At 37.4% G+C, this 25,814-nt stretch overlaps 1 protein-coding gene across 3 annotated transcripts in view; it reads right to left on the minus strand.

The window, feature by feature from the left end:
- Positions 1-25,814, minus strand: part of Rbp6 (RNA-binding protein 6) — a 509,520-nt gene that overhangs the window by 182,946 nt on the left and 300,760 nt on the right. For 2 of the 3 annotated variants that reach the window (XM_066739196.1, XM_066739197.1), the window contains exons 4-5: positions 7,944-8,000; positions 5,476-5,560 (exon numbers count right to left, since the gene is read on the minus strand). In XM_066739196.1, the coding sequence (XP_066595293.1) occupies positions 5,476-5,560; positions 7,944-8,000 (142 nt within the window). The remainder of the gene's footprint in view (positions 1-5,475; positions 5,561-7,943; positions 8,001-25,814) is intronic. The other variant, XM_066739199.1, reaches the window with a different exon arrangement.

Here is a 25,814-nt window from a genome sequence, read left to right on the forward strand (position 1 = left end):
ATTTTCGCTGTCAGCATTTTGAAAAACTGAACAAGTCACTTTCCAAGATTTCCGACACACTTCATCCTTAAGCATTTATTCACGTTTCAGTTTTTCTAAGCGATTCAACAGTACAACTTTTCTTATCAAAGATCAACGTGACTCGAATGTATAAACGCTTGAAAAGGAGAGGAGTCGCGAGAAATCGCTCTCTCGGTGAAGCGCAAACCTACCGAAAAACTGATTTTACACATTATCATACCGGAAATCTCCTTCTCTCATCGTTACCATCTTATAATTTCTGATAAGTCCAGCAAGCTGTCTCCCTCGCTCTAACCCTCTGGAGGAAATCGATATTGCAACTTATCAAAGTGTCCTTCTTCGCGCAATGCTTTATTTTTGAATTTCAAACGTGAAGAATGAGATGGATCAAGTCTACCAGAAGGACATAATTTCCTATAGGTATATAGTATATACCCACCAGTTGATTTTACGTCGCTTATTATACACGAGCTTATGCAGTATTTAATTTTTTTCAGGTGTTCGAAAACTCTTCCAAAGTATTCAGACGATGCGAGCTATATAAGACACAGCAATAATTAGCGTGCGCTAATTAAGCAAGAAAATTAATATCGCTAATGAGTGCGAGAGATAAAATTAATCTGAAGATTTTTACCTATATTTACCTGTTCCGTATACCTATAGGTAATTCCTGAACTATGGTTGCTCGCTTGCTTTTATCTGACTTCAGTTATAGACAATCATTGTTAAATTTGTCAATAGTTTTTGCTGACTTGAAAAGGATACGATTTCAACTTATTCTCAAAATAACTCGATGCCAAACCCAACTCGTACTTAAAGTAGCAAACTTCGCAGAAAATGACTTTTATCTTGAAATTTCTTTGTTGCTAAACTTTTGAATTTTATCCAGCTCTATGCTTTTTTACTCATCCTACACTTTAATATAGTTTCTTAAATGACGCAAAGTATATTTAAAGTCATAAAACTTGCAAAGTAAAATATTTAAATGGATTAGAGTTATTAAAAGAGTGCTTTGATTGGAATAAGTGGGTTAATAATTTGATATTATAAAGTAAATCGATGAATTTATAAGCGATTAAATTTAGAATTCACGGTATAAAATTTTTTTTTGAGATATTTAATGATTTTATCCATATAGAGCATAATTGGATGCTTCAGTCGGATAAAAATATTACTCTTAAATTTGATGCGTAGATTTTACTATGCTATTTTTATACGCGAAATATATGCCCAACTTCTCGCGATTTAGTCATTTTCGGTAAAATTGTAGAGATTAAACGGGAACGAAATGAGGGTGCAGAGGCATGGCACGTGCGAGCCGTGCATTTTTTAATCAGGACTGAGCCCGATTAAGCGCAATCTGACGGCCATTCTGACCGCCCATCAGCATTGCACTGCTGTGCGCGCTTACGTGCTTACGTTGCACGTTGCAAAATCATTGTTCCGACTAAATAGAGAGAAACCTGTTACGTCGATTCTCAAAATCACTCTATTGCACGCTGCACTGCTGATTTTCCCAAATCCAACACCTTTTTACCGTAACACCTCTAATCTATTAACCTTCGTCGTTTATTCATTTCAAATAAGTTCATTTATATGTATATAGGTATAATCAGTGAAAGAGTCAGATCGCTCCAGAGTCAAATGTCATTTAATATTTATACATTTTTTTTCTTTTTTTTTTTTTTTTACTTATAATACTCGTGCAATTTCCATCGATAATACGACTATAGAAAGAACAAATTTAGACACTCAATATCTTGATGAAATATACGTTTAATTATCTCTGATCTCGACTACTGGATTTTGAAATTCATCGATATTAACGTTAGAGTGCACGAGTCTAATAGTAAAGGGAATATTTTTGCATTGCTTTAAACAGTACTTTCGAAGTTCGTTTATAAGCCGAGTTTTTTGCTAGAAAGGTTGTAGCTTGACCACAAACGGTTTCCCTCCTCTTTTGTTTGTCGCACAACACGGACCACTGAAGACCACTTCAGAATCGTGTACGAGAGTGTTCATTAACGCGAGTAGAACAAGCGATCCACTAATTAATGCGATGAAACTTGCAAGTAGAAGAGACTGGTTCACACTGCTCGCAGTATAAAACTTTGCCTGGATTTCTCTTAAAGAGATGCATAGGAAATGGTTGATACATTCACCGACCTTTCCGCGTCCATTCATTACCTTCATTTCTAATGCTACAAAATAGTAATAATATCTCGTTAAATAAATCTAATCCGAAATAGTGTGAACACCAGCTTGTAAAAAAAAAAAGAAAAAGAAACATAATGAAGAAGCATAATACGTTACCGATTATTATTACGTATTTATATAAAATAAAAGGACTAATTATAGCGACGTAGAAAAATATGCTTTAAAATAAGTAACCGCAGGGTATAAATGATTTTTCTAAAAATGTGATATGAGAAAATTGAGGAGAAGACATTTTTTTCAGCTTATGTGCAATCTACGCTGGAGCTTTCGGTGTTTTTGGCGACAGAAAAGCCAAGAAAATGGAGAAAAGGGTATAGGTGGTGAGAGGAAGAAAAAGAGAATAAGAGAAACTGTGTGGAGGAAAAGCTTAATAGGACACACGATATTCGGCTATGCACGCTATTCTCGTACTATCGGAGTCGTTCAGCTCGGTAGCAAGCTCGCAATTTGCATTAGGCGAGCGAATTATGGGAAATTTATGTGGGCTTGGATATACCGGGAGTCTCGTAGCCCGGGACCCTTGGTTAATACGTATTCGGGGTACCTGCAGAAGCTCTAGACTCGGTACTTATGGAACTGTGGACAGCTAATGTCCGTAGCTATCTCTCTCGGCTCTCAACGCCCATCCTACTTTCCTCCGCTTTCCTCCGCTTTCTCTCCTCTCTCCACTCTTCCCCCTCTCTCCTATCCTATCCTATCCTATCTAATATGTCCTGCCTGTCCGCCTGCCTCCACTGCCTAGCTTTCCACACTGCCATACGGTATTATTCCTCGGTATTGTCTTCCCGTTACGAGAAGAACGTTTACGCCAAATGATGTCATGCTCTCTCCAAAGTAATTAATCGCCGTCCCAAAGATCGTCCAAGCTTAATACGAATAATATCACGTTGAATTATCATATTACCATTCATCCTCATTGTGTCTGGAATTCTGCACTGCCCACTGACTATGGTAATCGGTCAAAACCGAAATCTGTCAGTTTCTGGGATTCATTATTTACCGAGGAATGACTGCAACGATTGATGACGAAGGATATCAGTCAAGCATCTGTTCAAATTGTTTTGCAATGTCCGAACGTAATACTACACGTTGTATACTGATACTTTGACAATGGAACATTTCCGATCATTATTTGCTAATTACAATTAAATCAGTTCTTCATCTGTCAAAGTAGGAGAGATCGGGTATAATTGTAACGCGGAACAATTGTAGCATGACTAATAAATATCTACATAGAAATATGGCAACTTAGCTTACATGTGCTTAAATATGCCCTTCGCAATCTGTGGAAAGCTGACGATTAGAATTCAAGTCTAACTATAGGTTTATGGTTGTCTTTGTGTTTTTCAAGCCTGTAAGTATATTTTCTTCTTTTCGTATTCAGTTTTCTATAATATTCGCACGCGTTGATTTAGATTAATCAGTTGTGTACTTAATGCGTAGCTTGAATAGTTTTCTCTGACTATCGTTAAGCGGTTTGAGGTTGAAACGTGTTGTATTATGCAGAAAATTGCAAGCGCTAAGTGGGAGACCATGGGTGCAAATGTAACAAAACGAAGAAGGACGATTGTAACATGTTATAGAATTGTCTCTTCTTTTCCATTCAAAGAGTTGTACCAATTATTCCTATTCCTACAGAAAGATATTCCAATATTGCTACGCTACAGAGTACGAAGAACAATTAACAGAGGACCTTCGTAGAAAATATTTTGAAAAGGGCTGCGCAGTTAGTTTTAGAAATGATACTGTCCCAGAGAGAGAGAGAGAGATAGCTCGCGTGATCTCAAGATTTGTAATGCAACTGTAAATTGTTATGTAGAAAAAAAAAAAAAAAAATGAAATCCGGCGAAAGACCGGTGGTTGAATACAAACCACATCCTTCTTTCCTATTACAACTGTACCGATGATGAGTACGATTGTAACAAGTTACAGCTACAATTGGGGATCTTATATTATTAGTCTTTATAGCGGCGTTCGCTGCGATTGAGTAACATACTATTCTTGCCAAAATTTTGATTTATCCCTAGCCTTTTTTTCGTACAAATATTGCATATCATAATTCAGCAAAATATATCTCGATTGAAAATAGTTACAATTGTACCCGATCCCCCCTACATTATTGGCACAGCTATTGTACATCTATATCATACTTTTGGCAGAACTCGAATATTCCACAATTTTTGTCTATATTAAGTTAATTTTTTTTTTCATTATTATATAGTTGTTCTGCAGCAAGAAGGGATTCGATTTGGATACGTGAAGCATAAGACAATATGCAGCGAAACTTGCGAGGAGGTTTGCAAGCTCCTTTGAAAACGAATGCGGCAAATGGTCGTTAGCTGCAGCAAGCTAATGATTCTCTAATTAGTGCGTAAAGAGAATGCGAGAGTGGGTGGTGGTTGGGAGAATAGTGTTTTTCATCGGCCTAACGACCTCTCGGTGTTTTCGATAGTTATCTTTGTGTTTCCGCAGCCATTGGTACGCCTGTACTCCGGTTATTACAGCGCCTTGCTGAAAGAAGCCTCGACTTTCCAGCGTTCTAGCCCATAAAACCTCAGTAGATAAAGAAAGATATGCCTATACCGCCGGAAGCTTTCTGACGGAGGTACACCATCTCCCAGAGCTATGAGGACGTACTTCTCCGTTTAGTAACCCCGATATTTCATCGGAGCGTCCTACATTATTAAACTCTTTGCCCCTGTGCTGCTGCCTGCTTCTTTTCTGCCCTCTCTCTCTCTCTCTCTCTCTCTCTCTCTCTTTCTCTCCCCAACACTATACCAGTTTCACATTGATTATTCTTTCAGCATTCCGACATGTACTACTTGCCTCATAAAACTTGCATAAAATCTAAAGTTTGCATTAAAAATCTTACGTAAATAAATAAACCGATGCACTTTGGTCTTCCAACTATTTCTATGTGCCTATACATATACACAAGCGTACCTTTAAACTAATAACTAAATCACGCACTGCGTTATACATTTGGTTGCCCTCGTTGGATCTTCCAAAATAATGACAACTTTTAGTAGTTTTGACCTATTAGTATTTGGGGTATATATATTACACTTTCCTCTCAAATAAAATTACTGATATGGATTCGCGAATATAATGTTGTTTGTATCTAGCTACAAGGATCATCTAAGTTTTTACAAAGATCGATAAGTCTTTGTAGGACATTTATAGGCCAGGTTAGCCCTGGAATTCTTAGTTTAATTAGAAATTTTAAGGTGTACTTACTTTCTTGCCGTCTAACTCGTGGTTTCCCTGTGCCAGTACTTTATCTACACTCGCGGGATCTGCGAAAGTGATGAATCCAAAGCCCCTGTAACATAGAGAACATAACGTTTACGCGAAGCCATTTTGGTTGATTCCACTTTACGTATAGCGAGTGGAACGATTTGCATAACTCTAGGCATCGTAAGGTCTCGAGTGGACCGTAACTTAAGATTTAGTCTAACGTCAAGCTATACCAGCGGTCAGTGAAAACAGTTGTCGGCTACGTCAATCGTAACTCCTCATCAACTTTATTTTAATTTATTTTTTTTTATTTTTCTCTTCTTTTCAGCAAAGATAAGTTTAGATTTATACGCTCGAGAAATTCTCATTCACTTCCTTATTATATTTTATAACACGATCTACCTTCATTTAATTAAACAATTCGTGCAGTTTTATGCAAGAACTTGGCTCGTTCAATTAGAAAATAATATCTAGGAAATTTGTAACGCGTTTCCATAAGAGAGTAAGGACTAAAATTTTAGTTGGACGAAATCGAGTTAAAGCCTCGGGGGGTGGAGTTGAGTTGCACCAAGGAAGATGGGAAGGAGGGAAGGAGGAGGGGGGGGGGGAGGGTAGGGAGGAAAGTGGAAAGGAGAGAAGGAAGGAGGGTAGAGTGAGAGAGGGAAAGCTGGCAGCGAAGGTCGTATATGCTACGGACCAGCTAGGTATGTTTCTGCGGTAAGCGAGCTGAAGTCAGGCGCTTAAGTGAAACAAATATCAGTCGGCGAGCGTGCTATAAATTTAACGTGAGACACCGTGTATTCAGATATATTAAAAGGCAGTTTGGCACGGGTGGGCTCGATGCAGGCTAGTGGTGCGGCGCTCGTTGGCTGATTCGCAGAATCCAAAGGGCTCTGGCTGGGTCGAGGGGGTGAGTGGATGGGGTGGAGGGGGTGTACAGGGTGAACCAGCGGCGATACACTGGCGGTATGGCGAGGACCGGACGTAAAGCGGTTTGCATTTTTCATGCCGAGGCTGCCTCGGCAGTTATTGAAAATATTTACATGTTATTTATGGGGCACACATGCTTCTAGAACCAAATGTGCCAATCCTATGTTACTCGCTTTTAGTCGTCTTCCCTCTTCCTATACTTCCGTGTAAAACCCTTCGATCTACTAAACCCCTTCCACCCCATCCTCCCTTGCCCTTCGTTTTCTCCACCCTTTTATTTATTTCTCCGTATATGGAATTTTTATTGCGTTGGCCGATATGTGCATTTCTCGCGTCTAAGAACCGTCGCAGCACATTCTTACTCTCGTTATTATTTTGGATCTCTAACTCTTCGACAATATAATCAAGTGTCTTTAACTTGCTCTCACAGCTTTATATAATCACCCATAGTTATTTTAATCTAGTACATACTATATTATGCCTTTATTTAAATGTGCAATCTGTATAAATCTAAAGTCATGCAAATTGAATTCAGCTATATAAAGTAATAACTTTTTAACAAATGCGTTGGAAATACAAGAAATTGGAGTAAATTTTAATTTCTAAAATTGATTATCGCTAAAATACGTGTGTTAGAGAATGAGAAGTAACAGATTTGTGTAGGTATATGCATGTTAAGGTTCGAACAAAGCTACCACATTCTACGGGACTTCTAATTTGCAGGATGCTTTCGTTAATTGCATAAGCCTCTGACATTATCACGCTTAAACAGTTGATCTACGAGAAGTTTTGCTTCAGAAATTATTAATTACGAACACAAATAGTCTGCATATTCCGTGTAGATAAATCTTGACCTCTTCCTTCGCGTCGAGACTCAATTGCATTTATGTAAAATTAAATCTTACGATTCCAGAAAATCTCAGCATTCGCATTTAGCATAACGTACCTTATATAACTCGTGTTACCACGACAGATTTTGCTTCATTTTACAAATTATTTTTATTTTAATGAACGGAGTGTCCCGATAGCAAATCTGGTTTCAATAGAGAATGATTTACCGTTACGAATATCCTACACGCAGCAATTTCGCATGCACTGCAAGGTTTGCATTCGCGCGTTATTTACCTATACTCCTGGATGCCGGGAGCTTTAAGAATTATTTAAACGCCTATCAGGTACTGTCTAGTTAATTCTAAGCTACAGGCATCGATTTTAAAAAATCACTGATTATCAAGGGTATTTCTGTCAGAGATTCAACTTGAAGAATTTTACTTAAAAATAATATTAATTAGTGAGAGAAGAAGTATCTTTCGATAGGAAGATCGTTGGTGATGCTATCATATTAAAAAGTTTCTTGTACTTGGACCAAGCCTCATTTTCCGTCGTGTAAAACATATTTTGCCTTTGTTAATGTTTAGAGCTTCTTGTGACACTCGTTCTTACGGATGACCAGAATTCACCGTTATTAACCGATAGATAGGACACCAACGCTCTTACCCATCTTATAATATAAGGATGATAATGCGTCGTTCACGTACCTTGGCGTGAACATGCGGCCAGCACCGTCAACCACATACGAAGTGGGCTCACCGCTGCTGAAATTAACACACAGCTATGTTCACTTTCACACTATATCGCCACGGAATGCCACCCCTGCACCACCTCACTGTCACTATATGTATGTGTACGTAGTCTCTATCGCATAACAAGTTCGTACTCTATCCTCTTCATACAGCTTTAGAGCATGCACATGTATACTTTCAACCACGCGCACGCGCTCCCACACACACATACACACGCGCTCATACATACATCTACGCGATATCAGTACATCAGATCTATTCGTGGTAACAGGGTAAGGGCGGTTTTGGACAACGGCCGATTCGATGAAATTTTGTCATTGTCTTTGCTTCCATCGAGAGCCACGACTGCAATTAGATATGCTGGAGAGATATGGGTCATCCTGCAATTTCCAAAATTACACCCCAATCCAAGCCCTAAAAAGTCAAATTTATTCGCGTTAATCTCGAACCGTTCAATTTCTTTTCTCATGGCGACCGGCAGAATGTACAAAGGTTTTCTTCAAACTCTTATTGCGAGTAATAATAATTTTGCAGCAAAGTTTATATTCGAGTTTTATATTCATTGCCAGATATTAGCGAAGCTTCTTTTTAAATTTTGTTGTTACGCTAATTAGCATTATTGCAGCTACGTAAACGGAGGAATGAAAATATATCAGGTTTTTGTTATTTTAAAATTGCAATTTTTCGCTAATTTACTATTTCAGCTATTTTCAGCTGATGTAAAACCGTCGGCCAATCTCCAACGAACGAATTTTCTTTTTTTTGCTATTTTATAACGCGTTGCTTCATAAATTCTTACGTGCTTTAGACGTTTCTTTTAAACGAGAAACGTACGTTTTAATTAGCGGGCCCTATTTTTCAATCTTTTTTATACCGTGCATGAGAAGGAAATAATTATAATTCTATAATTTTATATATGTTTATGCTCTTTACAGGAGAAGCAATAGCGGAACTCTCTCGTGATTTATGACCGTACGTTTTTACGTCGATGTAGTTGGAAGTCGAAAAATTAAAAAAAAATTCGCTGAACTGCACTCGGGCTGAAATAACAATTAAGGCAAACGAACACCCGCTGAATCGGCAGTCGTCCAATCAACATTAAAACACCAAACACTAGAACGACATCAAACACTCGCAAAAATACAGCAATCTCGCTCACAATACACCTTTACATAAGGCAAACGATAACTAGGCAAGCTTTCTCATGCATTTTTTACAGCCATGCGCATACATTAAAATTATATCGAACTAACGTACGATCGGCTTAAAATTGCCTGTATATTACTGATAATACTTAAATAATACTACGTAACGATTGTCATACAGTTTAACTAAACTCGGACTAACTGTCAAACTGTTGGAAGAAGCAAAAACTGTACACCCATAATTAACCTCTCAAAAAGGTTTTAATGCTTTTGGATAACGTAAAACTTGAAATAGCATTAAAATGAAGTTTGCTCGTTACCAAGTTTCCATCGTATTCCAATAACAGTTTCAATAAACGTGATATAATGCTATCTGTAACGACGACGTAAGTATTAATCACAGGTTTCACTCCCAGTAGTTAGTCTTCAAGTTGTATAGAAAAAGAATACACTTTCAAAGCTAGCCTAATCAAGCTCTTTTCCCAAACTCGTTAATCATGATATTTTTTAAGATTATCCTTATAGCTGCTGTGCTGCGTTTCAATTAAAAGTAGACATTTGGACAAACATAGAAGCTTTTCTCGGAGGGAGAGAGAGAGAGAGAGAGAGAGAGTTCGACAAATAAGCGATATCATTCAATAAAGAGATTGTGACAACCTTTGGAATTTTTAGGGCAGGAGAGGGGGGGGGGGGGGAGGATGGAGAAAACCAGGTTTATTGAAATGGATTATAATGGCCTTATGGAAAAGAAACATTGAGATTTCTTGAGTGGTTTTCTTTGGATAAAAAGGAAAATGAGAAGAGGAGGGAGAGACGTAGGAGGTTGGAGGGGGTGAATGTGGGTGAGGAGGAGGAGGAGGAGAAGTGGAAGAAGCCACCGTTCTATCAAGTTTTGTACCGCACCACTTGTCACCCGGCCATTGTACGTGAATAATCTATAAAAGGCTGAGTAGAAGGATGGCGGCTGACGTGTCCCTTGTCTACTTGAGCACGGCTTCTACGATCCTCTACTTTTCATCCCCGGTCCGCCCCTTAACCACCCTCCGCAACTTTCATCCCTTGCACCAAGCCGTCCCAGTCACGAAAGGGTGTCACACCGGGCTGACGCGTGCATTTGTTTGTCACGACCTCTTCACTACGAAGAAAAAAGTCCTTTCGGTACACACGAGCATCCAACTTTGCGGCCGAAGAAGAATCTATTCTAGTGCTAATAAAGACACCTATAACATATCTCAGTTCTTCACTGCGCATCTATATTCACCTTGGCCGATTCTGAAAAAATTCCAACTCTATACGCTTAATTACCATATATACTATATATATCTTTCTCCTCTACATGCGGAATACATTTACGCGATATTCGAATGAACGAAGCGCATCGAATCACGAAGAAGCACACTGCTTTCTATTTTCTTTAAAATATACACCACACGTGGCAACTTTAATTTTCATATAGTTTTGGATGATTCGGAAGAGAGTTTCGCGAGATTTTAGGAGGGGAAATGGATGGGAGGGGTATGAAGGTTCGAAGAGAAATAAAGAAATTAAGGTTTTAGCGCGAATAGCCGTTTAATGGCGTATCGCTATCGTTGCTATAAAGGTGATTCACCGCAAGAAGGAATATAGCTGGTACAGGATGGTGGTAGACATTGGTAACGTAGACTACTTTGTATGGGCTGGGGCAAAGGGTAAAGGGAATGAGAGGAGTTAAAGGAGACGCGTAAAGGAGTGTATTAGGTGTATTTATGTAGGCGGTCTCATTGCGCGCCAACTTACTGTAAATACCGGCAGTTACTTAACTCGACAGTTTCTGCTATTGCAGCAGCAGCAGTAGCAACATTGCTGGCGCCAACTTGGAATCCAGCACAGCGTCTCTCTCTCTCTCTCTCTCTCTCTCTCGTTCTCTGGGTTTCCTTGAAACTCAACTGGCTAGTTATGAGCTACGCGGAGGGGGTGGAAGAAAAGGGGTAAAGAGGACTGGCTCTCTCATACCGTAGCTTTTACATTCTATCCCAATCCTTCATCCCTTTCGCGAGGTGGCTTGGAAAAGCTTTTGTTATAACATCCTCTCCTCTTTTATCCCCCATTAATCGCCCTCGATTTCTCGTTCTTCGGTTTCCCTCTTTCAACCACATCCTCTCCTTCCTACCTCCCCCCCCCCCCCTCCTCCCCTAATTTCTTCAATGTACCTGTCTCAAACTTTCATCCACTTCCGCGTCTAGCTACATTGCCAAATTATATGGTAACTACTCTTTAAGCAACCGCTTTAATCCGCTTTTAGCTCCAAGGTGAAGACAATTGTGCTGGTTGCAAAACCTTGGTAGGGAGTTTTCGATTTTCCAATGCTCAACGCGCTTCTCCATTCTTCCTCGAAACTTTCATAATATATATAGCGGATAACGAATAGCTTAACTCTTGGTTATTTATCTTCACAGTTTAACATATTCATTGCTCCTTTATTGTTTTCTTAATTTTCATCAGACTTATGTATAATCCTTGGCTGTATCTATATCGATTCTTTTATATAGGTTGAAGTAGAATAGAAGAAACTAAATGTATATTTGGTTATGTTTTAAATTGACTTACTGCTTTATAGCCTGTTTTATTGATGAGTGAAACTTATCTCGGTAGAAGTACCATCAGAAAGCTATTATTTAAAAGCAAGGAATAAGTCAGAAGATTTCGTCTCTCATTTATCTTATCCAAATTAAGCGTCCTTTTCATTCGTTTGATAGGACGCGAGCTTAGCAAACGCGATGGCGGGGGAAGACTAGGTGACTTAGAGAGATTGCGATTTGCATAATGAAATTCGGCTGGATCCCGTTTCAAGGAAAAGTCAAGAAGAACAGGGCAATTACAATGAAATTCCATGACTCGCACGTTGGCTTTCACGGTCTTCCTATTGGCCACCAAGACGATGTCTGCTTTATAAATATTCAACTGAACATTATAGGGTGAGAGAATAGGGAGAGTAAAAAGTAGATGAAAGAGGGAGAGGGAGAGGGAGAGGGGGGGGGGAGGCAGATGAAGGTACGAGAAGTCAACTTGTAAAAGTCGAGCAATTGCACGTGAAGTAACCATAGTTATGGCCTCTCGCGAGCTTTTGTAATTCGATTTGGAATACTGGACTGAATAGTGCCAGGACAATCTTACCCGTAGCAGTCTCGCTACTTCCATAAGGCTACGGTACCACGTGTACAGAATTGTATTGTTCAGACTATTCTACGGGAATTTGCTGCTTGCAGGTCATAACAGCTCTTCTAAAAATTGCACTTTCAAATGAAACTCTCTACGGACGTATGCATGACGTTTAATTGTGCAAAGCAATTCCTTATAAGGTAAATAATACATGCAACTGATCCCATTCCCAATTTAATCTAAGAAAATGTCTGTGTCTAGTTATTAAAAACCTTATGCTCGGAATAGACATATGTATAGACATGATACTTAGTTCCTGCCACCTCTTTATATACTTTTTAGTAAAACAATGATAGGAGCGTTTTTTTTTCTTTCTTTTTTACTATTTCTATTTTTTTCACCAGACTATAAAGATATAGATATATAATCTGTTAGATGTTTTTGCCAACTTTATAAATTAACGGTATTCCCATAGACGCTTAATGGATACGGTCAGTGCAAAACGATAACTCGTTTGTTGCATTTACGCGCTAGGGGGAATGATTGATGAACTTCGCACGTACATCCTGCAACTGTTAGATCGAGTTGTGTGCATTAAATGGAAAGCTTCGGTACATGAGAAGCTTGTTACGCGAACGTACACCACATTTCGTACAAGAAACTACTGGGAGAAATGCGAATAGATAAGCATGCAAAACTTGCATTCATCGGGAGTACTTTCATAAATGTTAATTTATCAAAAAGATGATACGAGATAAGTAAAAGACTAACTTTTTATAAAAGCTTTTTAAGAAAAATTTCCAATTCATGAGAGTCATAAGGGAAAAGTCAAAGTTAACAATCGGGAAAAAAGAGAAGATGTTCGATAATTCGCATCGTATTCCGTGAATGTGATGAGAGAGCGTAATCTTATAATTTTATTAGGTTTTTAACTCGCGACAACTTTTTCATCCCGACGAAAACGATGGAGGGTGCAGGCGCCAGGATATGAATATTCATTGAGCATTTAGGCTGCGACGTAACTCAATTAGCGATGGAATAATTATCCGCTGTCCGAAGCAAGGAGAGGGACAAGCGACAACGGGACGCGCGTTCCCGGTTCATTCTATTGAATTTCCAGACAAACTTCTTGAGGCAGAGAAACTACGAATAAGCGATTTGCCAAAATACAACTAAAGAGAATTCCCATCGTGTTTTCCATTTCAAATCACATATGATCTTTTCTTTTTATATACCAACAATTATTTATTTATGAAATAAGATTGTATTGTTCCATGGCAACTCTTCCAACCTGTATACCGTGAGATATTCGATTCTTAATTGGTCAAACAGTAAGTCTACAATATACAAAAGTGAATAAATAATCTATTACTGCAATGATTTTATAATTTATCTATTACTTGATGCTTATATAGAGCTACTCGTTTTATACTATACGTATACAGTGATCGAAAATTAATTTCACTCTCGAATTGCGACGTACACGCTGCAGACCAATCGAAGCTTTTACAGTTCTTAACCGTTTTACCACGCTAGAATCGTTAATATTCATGGCTCTGCTGGATGGCTGGCCAGGATAACGCTTATCTCGCCACTGAAATAACTCGATAGTCGCGCAAACCTGACTAGACGCTTTCTCACATTTACCACCATGATATTTACCTCTCGGAAATATACGCTATAGAGTAAAGATCACTTAGCCTCTACGTAATTTGCTCACATTTATTTTATATTGTTTATCGGAAAACAAAAAAAGTTCCTCGTATTTGTTATAACGTTAAAAATAAAAGTGTTTTATTATGTAATTTAATTAGATAAGACAACAAATAAATATTTGAAAATATCCAGGTTTCTTGAAACTGTTGTAATATTATAGAAAGTTATTATAAATTATTGATAAAAAATAATTTTTTCGATTAATGAAAATAATCGTGTGAAAGCTCTCAAGTACAGGAAGATCGTGTGTGACCAAAGAGATTTCAAAGATTCTCTCCGGCTAATGGAATTCCAAAGGACGCCGAAAGAGAGGTTAAAAAGATAGGTGACCACCTGTTGATACACCCCTGGATATTCACTGTAAGTCCGACAGAGAGATAATTAGACAGTTTTGGCTAGCCTCTTTTACAAGAGGTCAAGGTATTTTTTAAATTATCTCTTTAATAAACTTAATTAAGCCGAAAGCAAAATATATAATAATGCTATCTGATAAAATATGACCTAATACTAACGTTCGATACGCGTCCAGCTTTCTAATAAATTAATTTAGCCTTTATATTTTTTTATTTGATAACTAAAACTAAATTTTCATTTCATTTTTCTGCGTTGTTAAAATTGGATGCAAAGGAGATAAAAAAACGAGAGCTCTGAAATTAGCCGTATTCACTGTGAAAATAAGCGAAATTATGAGGAAATTAAGACTGTGAAATATGAGCAAATAATTCAAAGAGAAGATAAATAATGCAAATTATAAGAAAAACTTGTTCGTTAAGAAGAAAGAATTATTTAAAATAAGAAGAGAGTGAATCATCGCTCGAAGATGAAAGATTTGCTTCTTGCTTTTCAATCTCAGTAATATCCGGAGTCGAGCTTTCTCCTTATTCCGGTATAATTGCAAAAAGTTGCACCACGAATTTTCCTATCGAATTCAATTTCATTCCGATTTGCGAATTCTATTACAAAAGGAGTTAAAATGCTTTATATTCTTTATTCTTGGAAAATACAGGTAAGAACTATAATGAAACATTATGCTTGTTTTCTCGATTGCAGCTTCGTTCTTCGAGTATATGGAGAGGAGGAGAATGGCACGGAGAAGGATGAAACGTGTGCAATGCGTGAATGTACGCAGGTACACGTGATACTAAAGATATTGGATGAAAGAGTTGGGTGAAGATGAAACGTTGAGGATGACGACGATGATGATGAGAGAGAGAGGGAGGGGAGAAGGAAGAAAATATTGGAGAAGGGTACAAGAGAAACACTTGATGCAAGAGAGCGAGACATCGGGTGCTTGCATCCGGTAGAATGGAAGGGTAGGATCTGGCTTCCGCCTGTCTGTTGCCATAGCGACCTACCATGACGTCCTTTGCCGAAGCAAAGGGCTACAGGCGGTAAATCTCTTGTACGCACAATAATCTTGCGTCCCACGGGTTGCCATTTAGCAATCCGATTTTAAATCGACTTTTTCTATTTTGATATTATAACGCGATCGCAATCTCGATTTCCTGCTCCAGTTTATATCTCCCTCTTTAATAAAGGCTCGAATAATTTCAATTTCGATTCCATCAACAGTGGTTATCCAGCCTGTCAAATTATGGCCAATTTCTATACACTTGCATACAAACAATTTCATAATGGATTATTAGTACTTGTAATTTAATCGAGTGCAATAAAGTTTCTTTTAATAAGAAGTTGTCGGCGTTGTGCGAGTCCTTTATTTGAAATAATTGGAACTCTCGCATCGATGTACCTAGGTAGAATGTGCGGAATAAGCTGCTTATATAGCGTAACGTCATTACAGAGTTTGTCATTACGTCTATTATAATATATCTCCTTTCAAATTGACTAAATTCATTTCTGACGGTTAAAGTTTCGAAGCGCATAGCTGCGATTTGAAAACGAAACTACGCGTTTCTATGAAGCAACCTAATTCGGTAAGTTTGCCTCCTTTCATTGCTTCCGGCAAAGCACCGGACAGGAATCGTTCTCACGGCTACGTATGCATGCATGTATATAGGGCCACGAGTATAACGCAGGAATGCAATTTTCGGATTCTCAAATGCGGGAAACCTTCGCTCGCGACCGTTATACATGTATACAAGCGCTCGCATAGATTTGGATAAGGTTGCGCATTCCAAGTGTCGCACCAATGGGCCGAATGCGCCACCGCAAATTCTACCGGATACTATACGTTCATACGAGCTACATTTGTATTTCGTATTTTACCTTTCCAAGTATCCTAGACCCAGATCAGCGGGCTACTGCATCCCGAAACCGTAAACACTGCGTCCCTCGATCGGTTTACTGCAAATTTTCAATATAAAATTTCCTGCCTAGGAAGCTCAATGGTATAGCTTGTATAGATTGCAAGTGCATCGTAGTTGACGTAGCCTGAAATTTCTTTTAATTCCAGTCATTCGGTATAAAAGGATTGAAATAAATCACGTGACGTATTTCCTTGGTCTTCGGGAGAGGATCGAAAAAGGAAGGAATGCGCGTGCTTCTTTTCGGGGGAGGAAGCACTCTCATTTTAAGACACGTGACGATAACGTGACATGACTGTTAGCAAGTCACGTTTGCGTTTCTATTTTCTTAGCCGGATCGTACTACGTGGATTCTTTCCACGCGAGGGTTTTGCGGTTTAAAGACCATTCGGTTTGCGTGTACCAAACGCATTTATAACGATGTACTTTATGTCTCGCTGCCTTTTTCTCAAACGCAGCTAGCAGTAACGACCCTGGCCCCGATTGTCCTTCCTTCCTTCCTTCCTTCCTTCCTTCCTTCCTCCTTTTCTTTCTTTTTTTATTTAACTTTCAGTAGCAGGAAATGCTACAATTTATTCCTCCCTGAAATCGCTTACGTTTTATTTATCGCTAGGTGAAACCCCTTTACTATCCACAGAATAAACTTGCAATGTAATTGCACAGCGGTTGTGTTTTTAACGGCAGAATGACTGAATATGCCCAGAAGGTCGAACAAGAAGAACTGCTTTAAATTACAATTATTCGTTGCCTAGGATTCGTTGCTTAAAACGCAAAATAGATTAACTCCTCAAAGCAAACGGAGTTTGGTCGAAAGAAGCTGCAGGATACGAAAACAAATCTATCGATACTTTGATCGATATCTTTTCTTGTCTTATTACTGTACGAATCCCGAGAGAAAAATATCTAATAGTCTGAATGAATGTAAATACGTCTCATGGAAAGTTTTAATTGCAACCACCTTGTAGGAGAATTTGTTGCTTGATTCATCGAGTTATACAATTTCTAAAGGAAAATTCAATACCGTGATGCGGGGAAAGATGTATTTGCGCATGTTGACAAATATACTGAAGTCATCTGAATTTGAAGAGACTCGCAGACCGCTCACTGTGGCCACGATATAAAGCGTTCTATTTGCATTTTATTGTTTAATATAAGTTTATGCTACCCTCAGCCAGCCCAGCCGTTACGTTATCCATTGGTGAGCTGGCAGGACAGAACTTTGCAGCAATGTGTCTCTTATCTGGCCGTCGCTGTCGCCTCTCCCTCGTAAATGCTGAAATGCTGAATTCTAATTTCGACAAATAAGAATGAATTGCTCGCAGCAACCAACTATTCAAGGATTATGACGTACACAGTCGGCAAAAAAGTAGATATTTTACCAACTATATAAAACTCGTCGAATATTTAACGCGAAACTTTTTTCTGTATTTCTTATATTAAACCGTAGAAAAGTATCCATAACAAATAACGTTTCTTTGAAAAATACTATTGGAATATTGGGGGATATAACTTTTGCTCACAATTATTCTTAACTTTGTCTTTGTTCTTATTTCACACACTGTACAAAACGGCTAATTAGCCAAAACTGCATGGCAGTTAAATGATTATTTTTTTAGTCTATATGAATCCGTATTAACATATCATTGTAGCATGCACAAATACATTCTACTTGCTAATTGGATCATTTACCTTCGTGGAAGATCGATGGAATAAAATATATTTGAACTCGTTATTTATTTTCTGTTTGTAGCAGTAGATTGCAATGATATTACTATAGCGACAAATTTGTTCGCTTTGCCGATTGGCCAAGATCGAGAAAGCAATGATGTTCGAAAGAGCGGAAAGAGGGATAGAAATTTGGCATAGTAGGGAAGGCAAGAGAGGACGAAAGCGGATTCGTATTTTTATCAAGCGTCCGCGACGAAGACACCTGCGGGATGAAAAATCTCTTCTTTGAGCGAGGGGGTGGAGAGGTTTATTGAGTCCTGAGACACGTAGTCTCCCGAGGACATTCCTGAAAGTGCGAGTGAAATCTTCGAGCTTTCCGCCCTCCGCTTATCCTGCCTTACGAGAAGAGAAAAGACAACGCGTATTTACTGCTCGTTGTCGAGAGCGTATGTTTGAAGGGCGTGAACAGAACGTACTTCTTCGACCCTAGGAAAATAAAATTGCTTGCTTGATTATATGTGATTTCAGGATAAGGGACTGTAGGGAATATTATACAAGAAGATTGCAGTATTTTCGTTCGTGTCATTTTAGTTATATAGTGGATAGGAATATTATTTTAAACGAAGAATATTATACGTTTCTGGATCTTCTTTATTAGAATTGTATAGTATACATATTGTTAAATTTATTCTGATTCCTTGCCCTGAAATATACGAAGAATTGTTCAATCATTATTAGTGAGTTGTCATGCTATCTGTAAATGCTTCCCTTTCCAAATCAGGATTATTAGTTCTCCTTCGTATGAGATTCTAAGTAGTCGCTGACCAACTAGTAAATAAACAAGACGAATAAATAATCTACACACAAGGTGCGTTGAGTAATTATTTTGCGACGGAAGAAATCCAGCGAAGCTAATAGCCAATGAAGGAATTAAATAAAAATACCTAACTTATATAATTCAATAATAATGCTTTTGCTAGTTTCTGTAAATATATTGCTCTCGCGTCTATACATATCAAGGATGCTGCTGTGACACTGAAGGGTGCAAAGGCGTAATGCTATACAATGTCTATATTCTTGATGGCACAGGACATTCGAGGGACATCCTTAGCATATGTCCACTGCAAGTGTGGATATCCTCGGAGCGTCCTAAGTATGTACTTAGGACGTTTGTGTGCTAGATTGGAAATGTATTCAACATTTGTATCGAAATGTTTTATACACACTAGCATCGTTGAGAAAATTGGAAAGATTTTATTTCTCTTCAATAGATATCTCAAGAATAAAATTTAAAAATCACATTGTTACAGCTAACCAAACTGCTATAACGACATTGCAGAAATATGACTGCTCTCCTCGTCGTGTGCCATGATAGTTTTGATCCTTACCAAAGATTATTTCGTGTCCCTTCAGAGACGACATTATAGTTTTTCATTAGCGTTCACCAGATTGAAATGTCGTGCCCTGCAATCACGGCGTGAAAGAAAGAAAAGGTCTCGCGACTGAGTATAACGCACTTCCATGCACGGTTTACTTATTTCTACCGTGAATGTTGGCATTTTCGGCATCTAAAAGGCTCTTCAAGGCTATTCGCAATACAATTATAAGAAATAAAGAAATCTAAAAAATAAATTTATATAATAACGTAACTTAATTATATATGATGCAGGAAGGCTCGTTGAAAATAAGCGGATCAAGATTTTGTTAAAAAATATGGACAGTTTGGTCGAAAGGATCTATGGAGGGATGAAAGGATGACGAAGAAGAGATCGAGAGCTAGATAAAGTGCGGATGAATACTGGGGAAAAGAGCAGGGTGAAAGTTGTCGGAAGAAATGGCCGCTTGGCAAACTGTCGGAACCTAATTAGATATAATTTTTGTGGAGCGACTAACCGAATTAGGCGTGGTGTGTTTGCGTTACTGCAGCCACTAGAATCCTCATTGCCGCGGGAGAAATGGTAAAGGAAAAATATAGAAGGGCTGTAGAGGATGAAAAGCCCGTGGGCAACAAGCACCGCGAATTATTAACAGAACCAACGGCGCCTCCAAACGCACCCTTCCAGTCATACCACCGACAAAATAAATCAGCCTCTGGCTATATCGGCGCGGCAAGAGTCAGAATTGTTCCCCCATAAATCGAGATATCGCGCAGAATTACCCCTATCGAGTGCGTCGCTCCACGATTGAATCTCTGTGCCGATAATCCAATTACACACCGAGCAAATTTATCGACTATTATCAGCTTTGCGTAAACGCTTCATTGCACATTCTCCAAGATTATCTTCTTTCGCCAATTCCCTATACATTTTTATTAAACAGCTTAAACGTTTCTTTCTAAATCGATATTTATATCGCACGAGTAATAATGTATGCGTTTTAAGATATCTGTACACTCTGGGAAATCGAATCGTTCCAAAATGTAAACACAATTTAAAGGTGCATTAGTTAGCTGGTGGACAAGACTTTTCCACATTGTTCAGCCTACCAGGCTTAGCACCGAGTCCCAAGCAATAAAAAGAGAGGCAATAAACCGACCGAGAATGACTAACCCTTATATACCTGTACTCGAATGATCAATCAAAAATTCTAATTTTAATATTATTAATTAAACATTTTTAAAACTGTTATCAATACATTGCTTTTATTTTTAAGATGAGAATGAGTCCAAACACGAAGCTAATCGGACGATTATTTCTGTATTAAATTTATCATGCAGTTATCAAATTATTTAATTTTAATAAAACTTTTCTTTTGAATCATTTAGATAGGAATTTAAAGTATTTACACATATCTTTAATTACATATATATTTAAATGAAATAAATATTTATTCATCATTTAATAATATTTTTATACATAATTTATTTTTCGCCCTTTCTTAAAGGTTGCAAAAATTCCTATTTTCTTAGACATCGTATTAACTCCGATAACTGTTAATCGATCCTTTCTGCTATATTGTTTTATATATATATATATATATTTAAATTTATCAAATTACAGATATACAAAATAAAACATAGTTTCATTAGAATTTAATAAAATATGAACTACAGGATACACATAATACAGAAATAATCGTCCGATTAACCTCGTGTTTGAGCTCATTCTCATCTTAAAAATAAAAGCAATGTATTGATAACAGTTTTAAGAATGTTTAATTAATAATATTAAAATTAGAATTTTTGATTGATCATTCGAGTACAGGTATATAAGGGTTAGTCATTCTCGGTCGGTTTATTGCCTCTCTTTTTATTGCTTGGGACTCGGTGCTAAGCCTGGTAGGCTGAACAATGTGGAAAAGTCTTGTCCACCAGCTAACTAATGCACCTTTAAATTGTGTTTACATTTTGGAACGATTCGATTTCCCAGAGTGTACGTACAATTTATACCTCCATATACTGTCTTTTTATCCTTTGATTTTTACCACTTTGTTGACTCGCTTAATTTTATACTTTCTAGCAAGCTTAACTGAGGAACAATAGAAGGGTTGGGAGAATGGAGTCTGAGATTTCACGGTACCAACTTTGCACAAAGATTGTTATTATTATCATTATACTACTATGACTATCACAACCAAGATTTAGGTGGCATAGTAGCTTACTGACATTAAATTGCTTTGCAACTTTGGTCTAAATCCTGAAGTTAGAGAAATTATCATTGCAAAATTTAATAGCTTCCGGATATGTGTAAAAGGATAGCACAGGGTGAAACTAATTATTTTAGTTGCGGAGCCTAATTATACGAGCAACGCTCTGTTAAGCCTTTTGTATCGTTATATCGATACGTTGTTTGAAGATTCTCTCGTCCAATTTCCTTTGTATTTCAGGTTTATTAAATGCAGTGTGCGACGAGTTTAATGCAACTTATATACTTATAGCGAGTAGTGGTATAGTATATAGAAGCAACTAGTGTTAAATCTTTTACAGTGTCATCAGCCTCGTGACTTTAATTGGGGAGCAACAATATTATTTATTCATGTAGCTTTTTAGAGACACTTAATATAATGGTAGAACAGATATTACCACATGCATTTTAAGTACTCTGCTCCTTTTTTCTACGTATTAAACGAATTTCAGCTTACTTTGTGCTTTATTTGCTTCATTCCTCCAGTGTATCCTCAAAGCAAAAACACAACGATACGGCAAGTTTGCACTTGCCTGACCCGTACCTTTTCAGTACCTGCTATATCTGTGTATTATCAGGCATTTACTTTTTTCATTATGAAATTGAAAGTCCACTGCCACTTTTCTAGTTATTTGTGTTTAATCAAGAAACTGGTGTTTTTGCGAGTAAAGTAACAGCTTTGTAGGTGTGAACAGGATATGAGAGAGTCACGCGTGTGGAAGCTGCTTCAATGAGATGATTACCGGAGCTACTGATATGTTAACAGGAAAATGTGATACAGCCAATGGTAGAAGCTGGGAAGGTCGAGCTTTATGCAACCGACATTTTATACTGTTATAAACGATCCTCCCTTGTTTCTCAGCTACGTCTAAATAAGCTTTAGAACGCATCGAAACCACCTGCCATATTTGATTAAGCCCTGATGCTCCAGGTCTATCTACCAAATATCTCCATAATAAATAACTTGATACAAACACCCACATACTCATTATATTCGTTATAAAATATCCCTTTGACATTTTAATGGAAAAAGCCTTTGTTTTACCAACACTGGATATATAAATGCTCGTAAAACAGTAACTCCATTGCTATATATACAAATATATAGCATCAAATTCTCATTTCGTCGTTTCACCCTGCATATTTCCATAAATGACTTGAGGCGAGAAGGAGGAAAAAGAAACTTTTTAATGGCCCGTAATCTGTTAAATGAATTTTAGTAAGTATATAATATAATCGAATAACGCTCCGAGTTTTCTCAATTACAATTTTGCGTGACAGCAAGTAATAAGTTGATATATATAAATATAGGAGGTGAGAGCATTAGCTAGAAGAAAGGTTGATCTGTGTTGGTACATCTCTATTGTATGTATAAGAGTGTCGGTTCTTAGAAAAAGTACTCTTGGTCAGCAGAAATTTAATTAAGGAGCACGCACGTTGTACCACGCGCTCGCGCAAGCGTCTCTTTAACCTTCGCTCCCTCTCTTTTTCTCCTGTTTCCTTTTTTCATTTGTCAGAACTCCGACTCCTGAGGGTGCGATCCGTTGATTAGGAGCACCGGCAGAGCGCCATCCACTCCCTCCCGAGATAATACGACACGCCACTTTCCCACTACCATCGAAGCATTAGTTCCCCACCTTAGCCACCATCCAACGTCCTCCACTCTCCCGGCTGCTGTATATCCGTCATCATTAATCATTCTGGCTAATTAACGGCAGACAACCTTCTAATTAGAAAGTTATCGTTGTCAATGTGTGAAGATCGTTTAGAGAACCGTCTGTACATTATTCTAAAGGGACACTATACCATATATGTGCATATGTCTCCCGCCAATGTCACTGTCCAATTGATCGCAAGGCTAGGTCTTATTGTAGAATCACCTCAGTTTAACTACTAGTTTTTCTCTCATCAACTTTAATATAATACGAACAAATAATCAAATAGTATTTGAACTAATCGATTTTAGTCGTGTGACGAGCGTCTATCACGTCGGGTTAAAGTTCATGATATACTGACAGAGAAATACTAGGAGAGTCTATATATATATACTATTGTAAGTGAAACAAGAACGGCCATTCGAAGTAATTAGCGAAGCAGCTAAATCACTGGAGTAGCATTGGTCCGAGCGAATGGTAGTAGCGGAGTTTGAGTAGGTAAAAGGTAAAATAGAATGTGTGTGCGTGAGAGGAAGGGAGGGGATTGAAGAGCGAGAGAGGAGCAAGTATAGCTACTATCCTACACTTGCTACTTCTGTTTCAACCTTCGTTCAATGTGCTTTGATTGGATATTGCTCAACATTGATCAGAACTGTACTGCTTCTCTGCTTCAACTGATTTACCTCCCAACTCGCTCTCCTACCTCCGTTAGGTAGTACTAATGTCCGTAATCCGCTTCACCAAATTACTTCGCTACGTTACTTTGGTATCAAGACTGTTCAAGCCATCCGTTACTAATGAATAATATTTGAGCCGGGTCGAGATATATAGCTATCTTCTTCAAATTCACACTTTTCTTAACTGTAGGGGAGATCTTTGTACCTCTGGGTAGGCTAATATTATTTATACAATAACATAAAATTTATTAATCGACCAAAATTTATTGTCAAAATACGCAAGCCTATTATATTTTTAGTTGGCTATTAGCCATCTCGCTTTAAAGTGTCTTTTTTTAACAACAGTGCTCGATTTCGCATGAAAAGTGAAACTCTATGAGTAAATATATATTTAGTTGTAATTTTTGTATATACGGCAAGATCAATTTTTTTTCTATTTAGTTTTTATTAGTATTTTTAATTGGCTGAAGCTGGTTTTTATTGTAAATTTTAATCTTAACAAGTGCAATTTCTATGATTATTTATATTGTAATATGCCTTGGCTTGTACCTTCGGACATGTCTACATATGTACCTTTGAACATCTATTAATTTTGTTTAATTCAATTAAATCTTTCAATGAATTTAACAGATCTAAATGTTGATAATACAATTTCAAAGGTAAATGTCAATGTATATGCAAGAAAAAAGTAACATAGTCCAAATCAGTATTTTACACTGAATTATAGCAAATTGAAAAAAACTATCCAGAGGGATAAGAGAGTTTCCCCTATGCTTCTCTCTCTCTCTCTCTCTCTCTCTCAAACACTTGAAAATGCAAAACATCCACAATTCGATCATAATAGAAGAGAGAGACCTGTTTCTAAAGTTACAGGTGTCAAATGTTACAAAACATTTTTTAGCTATATCTATAATTGAAACCTAAATCAAATAAACTAGGTAGTAAATATCATCATTGTTTATGAAGTATGCTTATATAGCTTGTAGGTGGCGATAAAATTAAATTATGACATTCAAGTTGCTTCAGAATACTTTTCTTTATATTCGGTATTGTGTAGCCTCCTTCAATTTTTTCAAATTAATATCGTAACAGCAATTTCTTAAACTATCATTTGATAAAAATAATTGTTGTAACTATGCTTTTACTAATTGTAAAAACTTAAAATCTCTAAATAGTAATGAAAGAGGTAATTGTAATATCTTTTGAGATATCGATTGTAGGATGTTAGAATCGATACCGCACTCTATATCATCTATATTTACTTTTCTAAAGCATTAATAATAAAATCTAGTTGATTTTCATATAAGATAGCCTCTCGTACTGTTATTTAAAATAACGTATCTATTACAATCGATATTTACCTTATTACAATTGACACTGCCCTGGTGTCAATTGCAGCAGCTCGAATTGTGTGTGAGATATAAATACGTTGCAACTTAGTGTTTCCCTTTAAAAAACGAAAAAAATCAGATACGAATGTATATACTAGAAAATAATAAAATTGGAACAAAAATAAGTTCTAATTGCTAGACATTTATTATAAGAAATTTAAGATTTTCCTAATTTGACAACAATTGACACCAATCTCCCCTACTTTGCTTATATATATGTACATGAATGTTGTTTTTATGGTCACAAAGCCATAAGGTATAAGATTTAATTCAGTAGTGTACTTTACTGTAATAATTGATTGAGCAAGAGAAACGAAAGGAATACGGAAAGTATCGAATAAAGATATAAGGGTTCGAGTGGATGGAAGAAAAGGAATAATAGAATACGCTGGAAAGGAAATATTCATGGTGGATGGTTGTTTGTTAGTTGGTTGGTAGAAAAGATCGATAAGTCCGGCAGGCCTTGCTGATCGAGCGACGGCTTCCAAGAGGTAACATCCATCGTATGAACAATATATAAATTTGTAAGAGCGGTATATCAGGTTTTAT

Source organism: Prorops nasuta, unplaced genomic scaffold (assembly GCF_024137725.1).
Source record: "Prorops nasuta isolate Cenicafe-Biocafe unplaced genomic scaffold, Cenicafe_Pnas_1.2 PNAS00019, whole genome shotgun sequence".
NCBI classification, from domain to species: Eukaryota; Metazoa; Arthropoda; class Insecta; order Hymenoptera; family Bethylidae; genus Prorops; species Prorops nasuta.